This window comes from Urocampus carinirostris, chromosome 12 (genome assembly GCF_059441175.1).
Source record: "Urocampus carinirostris isolate Australia breed hairy pipefish chromosome 12, RoL_Ucar_1.0, whole genome shotgun sequence".
NCBI lineage: Eukaryota > Metazoa > Chordata > Actinopteri > Syngnathiformes > Syngnathidae > Urocampus > Urocampus carinirostris.
Window position 1 is genome coordinate 25,614,466 of NC_142360.1, and position 16,205 is coordinate 25,630,670.

A 16,205-nucleotide genomic window follows, 5' to 3' on the forward strand; every position below is an offset into this window, starting at 1 on the left:
GAGTGCCTGGAGAAAACCCACGCAACCACGGGAAGAACATGCAAACTCCACACAGGAAGGTTTGATCTTACGACCTCAGAACTGTGCCGCACACGCGCTAACCACTGCGTCACCTTGCTGCTTAATGAAAGTCAATTGCAAAAATTAAAAAAAATTTGGGACAATGATGTATCTGCTATCTGATCCCCGAAAAAATGTATTGCTATGGTATGTGTGTGTCTTATATTTTAACATTTAGTTAGTTTGATTGCCTCTCATCATTTGTTGTGGTTGAGAACACACGTTTCCATTGATGGCCATTTATTACTTTCCTTAGAGACAACTTATTTTGCTTTTTTGCACTTTAAACTAATTTGAATACTCACAGCTGGTTAGCCAGGAAAACAATTTATATTGTTTTGCAGCTCTTTGGTGTTGAACAAGAAGCAGTCCACTGTCAGCCCATCTCAAAGACCCCGCCAAAAAACACCAATAATTTACTTTAAATGATAGCTGCAACAACAAATCGATAAAATTGATTATTAAAAATTATGGCAATTAATTTAATCATTGATTTGTTGCCTAACGTGATTTATGCGCTACTTAGCACGTTAATTCAATGCAAATGAAAATGCAATATGAGGACATGTTGTAGTACCACTTCGATCCAACTGAGGGTTACGGTGCAGCCCTTTGAGACTTCTTGTGATTAAAGTATACACGAATAAACATGACTTGAATTTAAAGTCAGTTTGATTAATTATATATGCATGCTATGCAATGTGTATACCGTAATACAGTACAATTTTCATTTGGGTGTGAGAAACCATTTGTTGCACCAGTGGTGTTTTCATGTTCCATGGTTCATTGATCCCTTAACCGCCTAGGTCGTAGGGGCGCCACTTCCTGTTGTGTGTCTTGGTCAAGTACAGCCTGGCCGTGCCAATTTATCTCCCGGGGTGTTTTTGCGTTGGGGTTTGCATGGATAATCCATGGTTACCACCTGATCTTACTCACAAAAACAGCACCTTCATCATGAGGTCGCCGTTGTTTTACACTGCAAAGCGTCATCCGACTCTTCAGAAATGAGCCAGACGTGGGCATTGATGGGCAGCAGTTGCACTTTGCCCCCTTGGATTCAGGTGACGATACTGATACCATATCCTAAACAACTTGGGGAAAACTCTTTTGTTTTGCAATTTTGAGTAGGCCTCTGGTGTTTTTACGTGCTCTAAATTCACAATTTTGAATGCTTTGGCCAGATAGAGAATCTTGGCTTTTATCTATCCAATATCTACAAGAAATTCAAATTAATGCCTGGTTTCTAGTTTTCTGCTTTCATGGTAGCTAATTGATCAACTGTAGCAGAAAATGACTTCGCAGCCTGTGGCTTAATATGCCTGACTCACAGGTTCCATGCTGTTTTGTGCAAAATTATAACGTTTCATAGATTCCTTGCTTGTTTACACTTCATTCAATGTAATGAGAACAAAATGACCAAGAAACATGTTTTAAGTCAGATGCTTGTGTGTTTATCCAAAGGCATTTTTAGAGTTGCTAAGCAAAGCCAAAAGAAATTCAAATACCAGGGTCAAGAATGCTGTGTGTTTTCTCACAGTAGCCGTTGACAACTCCTGGACTGGAGGAGAGCAGTAGAATTGAAAATAAGACATGAAGTTCACAATTGGAGAGAAAAGGCAAAGGGTGACTGACATATAACCAGGGTGCACAGAGGTATGTACTAAAATACAGTATGCTGAAGGCGTTCATTTCATGAGCCTTCAAGTATACTCACCAAGGTTACGGCTGGGTAATCTTTAGATCAGAAGCTAAGCATTAAATTTTTTGACTGATTAGCACAAAAGGCTATCAGTTTGATATGTGTTTTTAACTTATCATGTTATTACTATGTTGTTATTATGTTATTACCAGGTTGTAATTATTACAAGTTGATTAAAATAGTGTCAGTCAACCACTAAAACATGGCAAGTTAAAAATCAAATTTCCTGGACCCATCACTGGTGAGCTATTTTCAAAACCTGGGTGATAACCATGTCAACCATTTTCACACAAAACATCGCCAACCAAACAAATATGTATATAAAGAATGTTTTGATGTAAAAAGGTCCTGTGCAGAAAATGTCAATGAATTTTAAAATAAAATGAATACTCATAGTATGAGCTAATAGAAGTATTTTAAATATTTGTCTAATTTCTTATGGACTTTAATTGGAAAATAAATGAAATACATTTGATTTCTTGCACAACCCTGGACTAAATCTGTTCATTTATTACATCAATATTAGTATGGGTTTTAAAAATATCTAAAAATAGATGGATATTCAATTGTTTTTTGTTGTTTTGATTCTTTATGAATTGATGAAACCATGAATTTATTGTTTGCCCTTTGGCAGAAATTAAGGAAATATAATATAAAAGGATAAGTATTTTGTGTCCAACTGTTTTCTTCAAGGGCGGCACGCCAGCTGAGTGGCAAGCGCTTCCGCAGCACAGTTCATTTAAAATCTCTCCAACAGCCTTCCTGTACGGAGTTTGCATGTTCTCCCTGTGATTGTGTGGGTTGCCTCCAGGCACTCTTGTTTCCTCCCAAATTTCAAAGACATACATGTCAAGTTAATTTGCTGGTCGAGTGGGTTTTCTGTCTCTGAATGCCCTGCTACTGGCTGGCAACCAGTTCAGGGTGTCCCCTGCCCACTGCCCGAAGATAGCTGGGATGGGCTCCAGCACCAGTGGGATCCTACTAAAGTCAAGAAGTGTAGGATGTTTTCTTCAAAAGTACTGTATTTAACATTTTCCAAATACATAAACTAGCGTTAAGAAAAATAAGAATCTTTCCAATATACTTTTTTGACTTATTTAAATAAATTTATGAAAGTATTACGTTTGTATATTACCTATGTGATTATAACACGTTACTTTATTGAAATCCTTCAGCGATTGATAGCTGTTTTATAGCCGCAAGGCGACTCTACAAACTGAATCATAGCCATTTTACGGCTGCATGGTGACTCTACACTCAGAATCATTACTTGTCGGCCTCAAGTCTTTATCGCTGACTGAAGTGTGGATGGCGAATGATTTATATGCAGCACTGCTGCGGAATAAACAAGACATTACCATTAACAATAGAGCTCGCAGATGGAGATGATAGATACGCCCTGGTATTCCCATAAGGGGTCGTCAAAATAAGTTCTTTGAAAAGTCATTTCCCCTTTTTAATTGCCTATCATTGTACACGCCAAAGCTCAACGGATTGACAACAATTGTCACTTGGTCCCATGATTCATCATGTCCTCTTGAATTCACTATAACGCTGCAGAATTTGACCTTTAAGAATGTGGCTCAAATGCAAGTAACAACCATGTTACATGGCATATGACTTTAAGTACTCAATGACTCCTGAAAGTATGAAAAGCCCATCCATTGTACATTCAAGACACTTAACTCATTGAAACCTAGACGCTTCTCCTAAGTACCAGACAGTTTTTTTCCATTTTGACTCATTTTTGAAGCCCTACAAAAATTTTAGTACTGTAGCTATATAGGCTATATAGGACATATCATAGAATAGCTTAAACTTCATCTTTCATTAGAAAAAAGTATGTTTCAAGCTTTTACCATTGTTTGGTAAACAACAGTTGAACATCGCTAACTTTGATGAAAATACTTATTTCTAAGAAAAGTTGAGGACTGCTTTTTGTGAAAGGTTGCGTTGCAAGCAGAATTTTTACTTTGGTGGTTTTCTTTGCATTGTCTAAACATTGCCTTCCATAAAAACGAGGGCACTTCACTCGCAAATTAACATTTTTTGCAAGAATACTGAACTTATGAATGAAGTTTGCAAGAACTTGTCTGCGCCTGACGTTTTCTGGTCACCATGTCTATAATGTTTCCTAGGGCAACCGCGTGCATGAAACGTCATCCCTCTCTTCCCCGACAATGACGAACGAACTTCAAAGAAAAAAGCTCTGTTGATACTTATCCATATATTCCCTTCTCTCACACACTGCTTCACTACCTACTCGCAATATGTGGCCGCCTACATACATCAACTGCTGGATACAGGAAGCAAGACTAGGAAGTGGGTGCTCCTTCAATGTGTGGAGATCTGATCAAAGAAGTTCCTGCAATGTAATTGTGATTTTTAATTCTGAAATCATTCTCCGAGGCATGATGCTTACTGATAAACTGTGGCAAACCCCTGCGACATTTTTTTAAATAAAGCACAAAAAACGTATTTTAACTTTTTGGCACTCAAGAATAATGCTTTAAAAAACGGATAAATACGTTAAGGCACTGAATGAGTCAGTCGAGTTTGTACCAAAAACCAAAACAAAAACGTTTTGCCCATTTTCTCTCATCAGTCGATTAATCAATGTAGCATTTCTCATCACGATCCAGGGGGGCCTTTGCTCCTATCACGGCCTTTTCAGGTCTTATTGCCCACTTGAGCGTTAAAGTTCCCCAGCAGTAAGAGGGAGTCCCCTGGGGGTGCGCTCTCAAGCACACCCTCCAAAGACTCCAAGGAGGGTGGGTACTCTGAACTGTGGTTTGGTACATACGCACAAACGACAATCTGGTCAAGTCATGGTTGACACGCCTATGCAACATCGCGTGGACGTCGGGGACAATACATCTGGACTTACTGACTTAGGTGGTGGTCCCCCTTTTCAAGAAGGGGGACTGGAGAGTGTGTGCCAACTACAGCGGAATCACACTTCTCAGCCTTCCTCGTAAGGTCAATACGGGGGTAACGGAGAGGAGGATCCCTCAAGTCGAATCCTAGGGGTTAGGGTTAGGGTATATTGGGAGTATAGGGTAGCCCACAGTCTTATCCAGGCTGTGTGGTCCCTATATGACCGGTGCTAGAGTTTGGTCCTGCCTTGCTCGCAGTATGTCTGATTTGTCACCTGTGGGAGTTGCATTCTGCCAAGGCTGCCCTATGTCACGGTTTCAGTTCATAACTTTTATGGACAGAATTTCTAGGCGCAGTCCTGTCAGGGAAGAGGTCTGGTTTAGAAGCCTCAACAATTAATCTTTGATTTTTACACATAATGTGGTACTGTGGGCTTCCTCAAGCCGTGACCTTCAGCTCTCACAGGAGTGGTTCGCAGCGGATTGAAGTGTCCAGGATAAAGATCAGAACTTCCAGGTCCGAGACCATGGTTCTCAGCCAGAAAAAGGTGGCATGCTCTTTCTGGGATGCGGATGAGATCTTGCCCCAAATGGCCGAATTCACATATCTCTAGGTTTTGCTCATGAGTGAGGGTAGACTAGAATGGGAAATCGACTGTCTGATTTGTGCAGCGTCTGCCGTCATGCGGACCCTGTACTCGTGAAGAAGGAACTGAGCCGAAAGGGCAAAGCTCTCGGTTTACCGGTCGATCTTTATTCCTACCCTCACAGATGGTCATGAACTGTGGGTCATGAGCAAAAGGACAAGATCCTAGATGAAAGCTGCTGAAATAAGTTTCCACAACAGGGTGGCTGGGCTTTCCCTTAGAGATAAACTGGTGAGAAGCTCGGCCATCCAGGAGGGACTCAGTGTAAAGCCACTGCTCCTCTGCATTGAGAGGAGCCAGTTGAGTTGGCTCAGGCATCTGATAAGGATGCCTTCTGGATGCCTCCCTTCAGCTGTGTTCTGGGCATGTTCCACTGGCAGGAGGCCCTGGTGACGACCCAGGACACCTTGGAGAGAATATGTCTCCAGGCTTGCCTGGGAACCCCTCGGGATCCTGTCCGGTGAGCTGGATAAAGTGGCTGGGCATAGGGAGGTCTGGGCCTCTTTGGTGAGGCTGCTGCCCCCCGCGACCTGACCCCAGATGAGCGAAGGAAAATGGATGGATGCATGGGTAGATGGGTATTTGTCATCACAGGCCTAATTTTGACTTAAAGCAACCCAATTGGTTGCCTACACTTTATCTTCAGAGGGTCATTTAAATAGTGACCACAACAAACCTGAATTGTCAAATTTGGTTTGCAGTCTTCATATTATTTCACAGCCAACCATGCCAGTTTGTTCTCTTAAATGTACTAATGTTCTCGTTACTTCCAGTCAATTCTGTTTCAATTATAAATTCGTGTTTTTTTCCTGAATTCCACTGAAATAAATTATCCTGGGTGGAAACCTGACATTGATCATTTTTTAGTTAATGTCTGAAGGCATGAGGAATCAAAGCTGTCTTCGTCCTCTATAGTGACATCCTCTGCCTGCCATTGTGGCTGAACTGAACCGCGAGCAATGATGAACTAATGCACAATGATTACTTATTGAGCTCACTCCCTTTCTCACCATCCACAGAGGATCACATAATCACACAGATTGATTTGGTCGCGTCCGTTAAATTGTGCTGAAGTCGCCGAATTGATTTAATTTTGTTGCTAGTGTGCACATCATCATTTCTGATTACCTCTCGCTATCAGATGCTTCAATTAGGTAATTATAATTTTACAGGTTATATAGATTGCTGACGTTTTGAAGAAAACTCCAAACTGCATTCCAGCAAAGCTGTGACTTTCAGGAAGAACACAAAAATGCCATGGGTGTTCAACTAAATACCAAACGTCACCAAAGAGAGGTTATCGTCTTTTGAACTTTAGATTGTTCAAACTTGTTAAAGCTTCAAACGGCACCCTCAAGTATGAACTGACCCGATATTAGATATTTTTAAAGCTGTGTGTTATTACAATTATAACCCAACCCTGCAAGGTGCTAGGACAACAAACTCAACGCACAATAATCTAAGGTGTGATTCTGAAAACAGGCACCATTTTTTTTAGTGCTACTCCAAAAACTGATCATTGAAACAAAACATTTATTATTATTAATATTACTACCGTAAATTCTGGACTATAAGCCGCTACTTTTTCCCCAAACAAATGCGTCGAGGAAGACTGCAACTTCTTGGCTAGACTAGCGGCGAGAAATCTTTCACTAAAAATGGCCGCATGCGAAAGGCAACTTTTTCGCAAGTCTGCCAGTGGATCCTGACAGCTTGGGGCAGCATAAAAAAATCCACCATCACCAACGGGTTCCGAAAAGCCGGTCTGCTGCGTGACGGAGAGGAGGGCACACCAGCGACAGTGACAGCGAGAGTGAGGCTGCGGGAGCGGGGGACGACGTCTATATGACACCGTTTCTTTCAGACACTGAGGAAGACGACTTTGATGGCTTCAGTTCTAAGGAGGAAGATGAGGACGGTTTACCGTGATTTTTACAAGTACGGTATGTTTTTTTAACAGACCTGTTTACTGTGTTGCGAGCGTGTTGCTAGCGTGTTGCTACCATTAACTGCCCGGATGAAAGTTATATTATTATTGTTAAAGCTTTGAAAACTCTCTCGGTGTACCGTCTTTCTTTGTAAATATGTGTAACCATGTATAATATGTATTTGCAACTGTATATTTTTGTAATGTATTTATTTGTATTTATTTTGGACACTTATTCTGATATGTTTTGGACGGGCGAATTAAAAAGAAGGGGCGTAACAAACGCGGGTTGACGGGAAGTGGGGACCGGTAAAGATGAGTCTTTGTGGACACGGCGGACAATAGTGGATATATATTTTTCCCACCCTTACCTTTGGAAATATACACTTTTTTCTTTGGATTACTTTCAACGGGACCCGGACTCTGCCGGTCTGCATCAAACCTTAAGTACCGGTATCATTATCCGTTCATTTTGCCGGCTGTGATTTTTGGACTGTGTACTTTAATGAAGGATTTTCTGTTTCAATCGCCAGACTTAAAGTCGGGTTTGGGTTAATTTTGTGTTTGTGTTACATTTTTTAATGTGGGCGCATGTGGCTTATATACAGGTGCGTCTTGTGTAAGTACAAAATCGGTTTTCCTCTTAAAATGTGGCGGGTGCGGCTTATAATCAGGTGCGCTCTATAGTCCGGAATTTACGGTAGTTTTTGGCCATTATTATGAGTCTTTTATTGTGCAACAAAGAAAATGTCGCTGTTAGTCTAATGTTCAGTTTGGCCTAACATAAATTGGGCAACGCGAGGTGAACACGGGCAGCACAGCGGCGGAGTGGTTAGCGCTTGTGTGGCACAGATCTGAAGTCATGAGATTGAACCTCCTGTGTGGAGTTTGCATGTTCTCCCCGTGCTTGCGTGGGTTTGCTCCGGGCTCTCCAGTTTCCTCCTACATTCCAAAAACATGCATGTCATGTTAATTGGTTGGTCCAAATTGTCCCTAGGTGTGAATGAGTGAGTTGTATGTCTCTGTGTGCCCTGCGACTGGCTGCCAACCAGTTCAGGGTGTCACCTGCCCACTACCCGAAGATAGATGGGATGGGCTCAAGCACCCCCGCGACCCTACTGAGGATAAGCGGTGCAGATAGTGGATGGATAGATGGATAGTTACAACACTTTCTTAAGAAGTGAGTTGTTTAGCTGCATACTCTTTCTGCGAGTTCCTTAAAAATCCCTTTCTGTGCAAGTCTGACAGTTGCCCACTATGCAAATTTGAGCTCTGTATGCTGCACTAAAGCGATAATTCATTGTCTTTACCATCACGCCTTGCTTTTCTCATAATGCGTAATCCTCTCATGAGACTATTCCATTCAGACTGAATGGGGAGTGTTCATGTGTCAGCTGGGCATGAAATCGATTCACCACAGTTATGTTTTTTTCTCGTTTGAATTATTCGACAGCTTCTAGTTTAGGTCTGCACGATTTGGGGGAAAAAACGCGATTTTTCAGACCATTATTGCAATTTCGATGCGATTTTCAATCTTAAAAGGAAAGTGCATTTGCTATGTTAGTTTTGTTTTTTGTGAGTACTTAACTCTTGGATCCATGACCTATTAGTACATGGACTTTTCCATGAGTGGGGTCGATAATTAGTGGGGGAATAAAAGTACTCATGAGATCATGTCACACACATGTTTTATGAGGAATACTTAGAATATAACAGTTTTACAACTTTTTTATTATTAAAGATTTTAAAAAATATAAACCTATGGGGTCATTTTTGATCCCACTTATGCATCCAACGGTTAATACTCTTGACATGCTTTAACCTGCCTGCGGGCCGTCAAACTGTTAGTAAGCAAACCGGTGTATGTATGATGTCACTAGTCAATGGTCCTTTTGGAGTCTGCGAATGGCCACTTTTGGAAACGCCTGGACATACCCTTAGAAAAATGTGCAAAATACGAATGTTTAGTTTTTCAGCTTGTAATCAAATTTGACCTGGGACCAGGAAAGGCTTTATGCATTTGTACCAGCTGTTTTCCAGCTAAGATGCCAACGTTCTACTCATCTTGCATGTGATTGGAAAGAAAGAAAAACAGTAAAGAATAAAAACTTACTATTTCTGTGTGTTCCAATTTAGATTACTAAATGTTAGTAGCACTTGCAGTAATTATGTAAGTTGGGAAAAAACTTGAGTGTTTCCTTTCGAAACAAACCAAAACCGTCCAGACTCCCCAAATAGTTGGAATCCAGCATTCAATTTACTTTGGGTGCGTCTTGGTTTGAGATTTAGGTGAATATTACAAGATTATTAAGAGGTGAAATCTAAGTCAACAGTGCCCTCTTCTGGGGAGCTTTGTTAGTGTTTGCTGTCGATAAATCTTTGAAAATAAAAGACGTGACATCGCAATGTCAATTAGATTTCGGTCAATCGTGGAGCCCTATTCTAGCCCCATTTCATCTTTTTGTACTTGCGAATATCTCTACATGTGAGTTTAAGTTTACGGGGTACCTGAACGGGAAAATATTGCCTCTAGTTACAAGGGTGTTTCAGGATACAAAGTCAAAAATACAGCTGCTATTAGCCGCTCTCAGAGTTTCCCTGCACACCTAAAGCAGTTATTAGCGGCACTGTTTTCAGGTCTGCTACAAGTTGTTTACGTCATGTGTTTTTGGATCATGTGGCCATTCAAGATGGCAACTACCTGAGTCGGATAGCGATTACAAAGGCGATTACATAATTACTACATAAAATGTGAGACCTTTATTTCTAGACAACAGAGTCAAGGCAATCACACTTTGGAGAAAGGATAGTGCTAGATTGCAACACAGATGTGAGAAGTTGTTTTTTTGTGTTGTTGTCATTCATGGTTGCCGCGGTAATGGACCAAATATTTTTTTACTTGTCTTCGTTTCTTGAGGATTAAAGGATTAATGCGCACACCTGACACCAAAAGCAAAATGCCAATCGCCATTGGCGTTGCATGCATGTCGCTCTGGCAGAGGTACAACAACTAATCAATCAATTGACAACTAATAACTCATCAAATCCTAACATTTTTTTCCCTTTTTATACTCCGGAATTAGAAAATCTCCAAATCCACTGGATTTCAGCCGCTTAAGAGTAATTTTTCGCTGACTCTTTTGCCTCTGTTCTATTATTTTGTGAATAAAGCATTTCACGAAATAACTTTATAGGTCACAATTTGGTAGTAGTTTCTATGATCAATGTGTGGGTGGTTTGTGAAGTAATCATATCATGTAAAGACATATTAGATGCCAAATTCTATAAAGTTTGAGAGTTATTAATTTTGCCAAAACTTCAGGACATTCATCAGTTGCAAAGTTGCAATGTACACTGAGAGTGTAGAGTGCTGAAGAACATATGCTATAATGGAACAATTTGAGGCTTTAATACCTTAAGATTTTCCAGTTCATTCTAACCGACCTTATCCAAGCATTCTTTATTGGTTATTGCTTTGTTCACAGGGTCACAGTCTGGCTGGAACAGAAAATTCGATTTCACAAAGTGTTACATCAAAGTTCCAGGCATATATCTATCTTTTGTTAGTCTGTACTTGTCCATAATCAGTTTTCATACAATGCTTAGACTGTCTAGATACATTTCTATAAGTATACCAGCTTGAAAAACAGCTGCAGCTTGAACAGAGAGTACTATTTACTTCATTAATAATCTAGAGATGTGAACAATTTCAGTTTAGGGTTTGATGAAATAAAACATATTTGTAAATAAATTTGAAGGATATGTATTTGCATGAATGCTTGTATTTTAAAGAGTGTTATATCAATGTCTGAAATAACGTCTGCCCGGACGCCCGGGGCGTGCATCTTTTAGGTCGGGCGTACAACTTACACAACGTCTCTGCCAGGGTGGCCGACAACTTTTTCAAGAAAGATTAAAAAAAACGTTTCGTTTTAATTTTTTAAAATTATTATTTTTAAATCAAACATTTGCTTTATTCCGATTTCGAAATCTTCGTTCAGTTTGGAAATTTCGATTTGTTTGGCAATTTGTGTCAGAACCAGAACAGAAACAGGACCCAATCGCGTGACGTTCTCACACAAGCCTTTTATTTTATGGGAAATGGGGAGTCATGCACGTTAGGAAGCCGGTCTGGCATGGAAAGACAGGAAGCCTTAGACCGACGAGAGCGATAATGATTTGAGGTAACGAAAATAAACATGGGAAACTAGACGGCAACAAAAACTGGAGAAATTAACAAACAGGACAAAAACAGACGGAAAACAAAACTGGAACCCGAAATTAAACAGTACAAAAATAAACGGGAACAATACTGGACTGGAGATATCACAGGAAAACAGGATCGAGTCAGAACCCACGTCTTGTGGGGCACAAGTTCGTATGACGGGCTGACCCTGAACCAAGAGAGCGCTGAGCTTTATATAAACAGAAAGTCAATCTCTCAAAGCTGGCACCACACTGGCGGGGCCAATTGGGCACCATGGCAACTGTGACACACACGGGCGGGGCCAATTGGGCAAAACCTCAACATGAGGAAAATGAAGAAACCTTGAGAAGGGCCCGCACATGAGTTATTACCTCTTCCAGGATGACCAGGCTGCAACGGACAAATAATATCGTCAACATGAAATATAGGTCATTCATAAGCTAAAGAATAAAAGTGTGTTTTAAGCCTATATTTAAACTGAGGTTGCAGATTGAATCTCAAAGGGCAGAGCATTCCACAGCACCGCGGCCCGAATGGAGAACGCTTTTGAACCTGCGGATCTCCTCTTGGCTCTTGGGATCACTAGTAGACCAGCATTTTCCGGACCGGAACATAGGAGAAAATTAAATCTGAAAGATATAAGGGTAGGAATGTGTTTGTGTTTTTCTAATTATTTTAAAAAAAACTTTTGTTCAAATATAAAAATACTTATAAATTGAGGCCTTAGTTAATACATTAAATTACTGTATTTGCTGCCGCGGAGCTGAGTTTTGCCCACAGTAATAAATGCAGGACTCATTAGAATGGGTCTCATGCCACCATGCTGTCTGCAACATTTTACCCAATGCACAGTATGTTACTGTAAGATATCCATGCAAACTTGTTGCAAGTACAAAGTTAAATACCACCAAGCTGTTTCTTTTATTCCCCCTGTCATCTTTTATTCCAAACTCCCTGTGGAAAGGAAGCGGAAAAGGTTGTCAAAAGCTTTCGCAATTATTCTAATAGCGTTGATCTTTTGCCTCTATTTCCAAATGTAACTCTTTTTTTTTGGGCTTGATATAAAAAAATTGTGTTCTCTTAAGGGTAATTACTGACTTCAAGAAAGTTGGAAATAGTGACAGAACATGAAACATCAAGTACAGTAGTTTTTTTAATTTATTTTTTTACAATTGGCAAGTTTAATGTAGGGCAGCACGGCGGCGCAGTGGTTTGCGCGTGTGCAGCACAGTTCTGAGGTCATGAGATCGAACCTTCCTGTGTGAAGTTTGCATGTTCCTTCCTTGCTTGTGGGGTTTTCCTCTAGGTTTCCTCCCACATTCCAAAAAACATGCATGTCAAGTTAATTGGCCTGTCCAAATTGTCCCGAGGTGTGAATGAGTGAGTGAGTTGTCTTTCTCTGTGTGCCCTGCGACTGGCTGGCAACCAGTTCAGGGTGTCCCCTGCCCAATGCCTGGAGATAGCTAGAATGGGCTCCAGCACCCCCGCGACCCTACTGGGGAAAAGTCGTGCAAATAATGGATGGAGGGATGGAAGTTTAACGTATTCAACACACTAAATAGCTAACAGTGTTTTTGGGTACAGTTTGATTTCATTTTGTACGGAATTGTTTCAGAATCTGGTGTCCATGAGAAAAAGACTAGAATGAATGGTTCAAAGATTATTTGTGAAACAAATAGACAAGAGGTGTCCTAAGTATCGTTCAGGGGACATTTGTGGCCCAGAAATCATTTTTAGCAGCCCAAGGTATTAAAAAAATATATTTCAGAGCGCATTATATTTTTATTTGAAAATAAAAAAGAACATTATCAGACAAGATGGGATGGTTTAAAAAAATCAAAGGGATTAATATATAACTCAAACAACTAATACTCTTTAAAGCAATGTGATAAAAAAATATTAAATTGTTGATGCAAAGAATTGTTCCGTCCCCAAAAAATGTATACTTATCCTCAAGAAAAACAATTCAATCCAAGACAGTCTGCTCTTGGATTAGTTCTGAATGTAGAGGTTATATGATGTAGTTCATGGGTTGATTTAAACTTGAAAAATCCACATTTGTTTTCCTCAAAACCCTGAATCAAGAGATGTTGTATTGCAGTTTTTTAAAACAATGTGAAAATGATTTTTATTTTTTAATTTTTTATTTATTGTTGTGAACAAAAGTGGCCATTGCAGCATTTCATTATTCTGTATGTGACCTTCAAATGAAATGGTTTGAACACGCTGTTGTAGTCATTATGGTCATGCATTAATGTATTGTAATGTACAGAGATCCCTTGGTTATCGCGGTAAATTGGGACCAGATCCGAAAATTGAACATCCTTGAAGTATCGTCACACCTTCATAATACTAAACTTACCAGGAAATGACATAATTACCGACTGAGAGTATACAACTGCAGCAAAATAACTATATATTGACAAAGATAAATAGTCTTTATTGCCACACAAAATTTACGACAAAATTGGAGGGCTTTTCCTTTCAGAGTAAGAAAGCGATTTAGAGAGCGCCTGGCTAGCTGTACACTAGCAATGGGTGTTCTTGGATTGAGCCTGGTCTCTGTCATGATTTAAATACAAGAGTCGCGAATGTAGCGGTTTCCCATGAGTTGTAGCGCCAGGTCATCCGTTTCTGGCGCTTGTGACTAGTCAGGTACAGCAAGGGTGCCTAAAGAGAGTTATTAGCTTTGCTGTAGCAGTAGGCCAGACCTGCAGCCTCTCTATTTCTTTTTCTCCTGATGCAGTCTCAGTCGATTCCCTGACAAGATAACAATCCATGGAGCACTCGCTGGTGATCAGCATTTATTTGCTCTCTTCAGGCTTTCCTCAGAGTCCGATTTAATTGAAGCTAGCAGTCGTTTCTCAGTTTTGCTTTGGAGCACACATACATACAACCTGCCCGTCATGATAGCTGTCTGCTCTCTGTCAAAGCAAAATGAACAATACGTTAATATCAATAAGAATAAAGACAATCCAATTCAAAATCCGCGTCGCATTGAACTAGCGATAACCGAAGCGCGAAGTAGTGAGGGGTCTCTGGATTAGGGTGAAAAACAAAAGTTATTTACCCTGGATTTTTCTATTCAGTAAAGTAATTGAATATTGCTAAGCTTTGCTTTTCACAACTATTTTAATGTGTCAGCTATTTTCTTGCATCACAGTTTTAGGCCCCTACATAGCTGCAGATTAATTGTATCTGCAGCTAAGACTGGGACCGTAGTAACATAACAGCTTTTTAGGTTCCTTTCACTACAATTTAAGAAGATGATGCGCCAATAACAAACCATGATGCTTTTTATGTATTTTACTGGGTTACCTGGTTGTGTTTAGATGATGTACCCTGTTTTTGTACCTGTTACAACTTTGTTTGGACAGTTATATGCTTGCTTAGTATACGTATTGCCTTCAGTAGTCTATGTTCCTAGTTTTGGGGTTTTTTTTTTGCCCTTGACAGGCTGCATTCATTATTTGTGACCTGATCTACCGAAATGAGTCACAGTGGGGCAACTATCATATTTATTTTTTTTTTGTATCAACAGAAAGTATAAGAAATGAGCTTTAAAATGAGACCATCGTCAAATGTTTACGATGAACTATTTAAAAGATTTGCCCATTTGAATTATAAATCTTCCATCCACCTTTTTTTGTGATTAAAAACCTGAGAAATCACGTTTTAAGTTTTCTTTGCCCTTTTGGGGCAATGTTGTTACAGTTAAAGGGATAGTCTCATTTTAAAGTTTAATTTTAAAGAAGGCATTTGTACACATCTAAATAAAGATTTAGACCAGATGAGAAGACAATTATAGCACCTATTTATTTTATTTACACATTAAAAGAACTTTAAATTTGTTTTCTAAAATCGAAAATATTGAACTGGATTCGCTATTTTTCCTATTTAAGTGGGTTATTAAATTCAGGGAAAGTGTTTTCGAATGTCTTATCTTTCAAAATAACAAAAAATAAAAAAATATATTTTTTTTTTCTTTATGATTGGCCTTGTTTTTTCTCAGTTACCAGCTTGTAGCTAGGAATAGAACTTGCGACTCGTTTCGGCAGAGCAGATCAGATTTTTAAATGAATTGTATTAAAATAAGGGATGTCCCATTTTTCCAATGATAACATTTTAAAAGAGTGATGCTATTATACTGCATTGTAATTAATGACTTTCTAATATTAACATAATGTGTCTCTGCTGGATTCTGGCACTCTCATATCGTGATGGTGTTCGTGCCAAAGGGAGTTGCCAAATCCAGTGTGTCTCTGTTAGAAGTTGACCCACTCTCTGTGTTTGTCCTTCATTTTTGATTTTTTTTCTCACCCACACAGATAAACTGTTTGGAAAGAGGCTGCTGCAGGCTGGCAGACACGTCATGTCTCATAAGTCATGGATGAAGACGGTGCCCACGGAGAATTGTGATGTTCTCATGACATTTGCAGGTCATACAATCAAACACATAAACACACAGTTACTCAAAACATGCAAATAAGTGAATTGCTGCTGGTGTTTTGCAACATAAAGTAATAATGTTTTGATGAAACTTAAAATGGTTTGGAAGGACTCATTGACCAGTTTTCCATTATAATGATTAAAATGCAACACATATTTTAATTTTGCTAAGCCTAAAACAAAGTTAAAGAATTAGAGAAACGTTTAACCATTTAATGAGAGAAGCACAAGAAAAAATGAGCTGCAATACGATAAAACAAAGCCCTGCGGTTTTAAAAATATCCACTGGATGTTGTCTAATTTAGGCTCCACTTTCAAGGAAACTACCCACTTAAACTGT

At 39.6% G+C, this 16,205-nt stretch overlaps 1 protein-coding gene across 2 annotated transcripts in view; it reads left to right on the forward strand.

The window, feature by feature from the left end:
- ano8b (anoctamin 8b) overlaps window positions 1–16,205 on the forward strand; it is an 88,393-nt gene that overhangs the window by 20,515 nt on the left and 51,673 nt on the right. For both annotated transcript variants that reach the window (XM_088348826.1, XM_088348827.1), the window contains exon 2: window positions 15,745–15,855. In XM_088348826.1, the coding sequence (XP_088204952.1) occupies window positions 15,745–15,855 (111 nt within the window). The remainder of the gene's footprint in view (window positions 1–15,744; window positions 15,856–16,205) is intronic.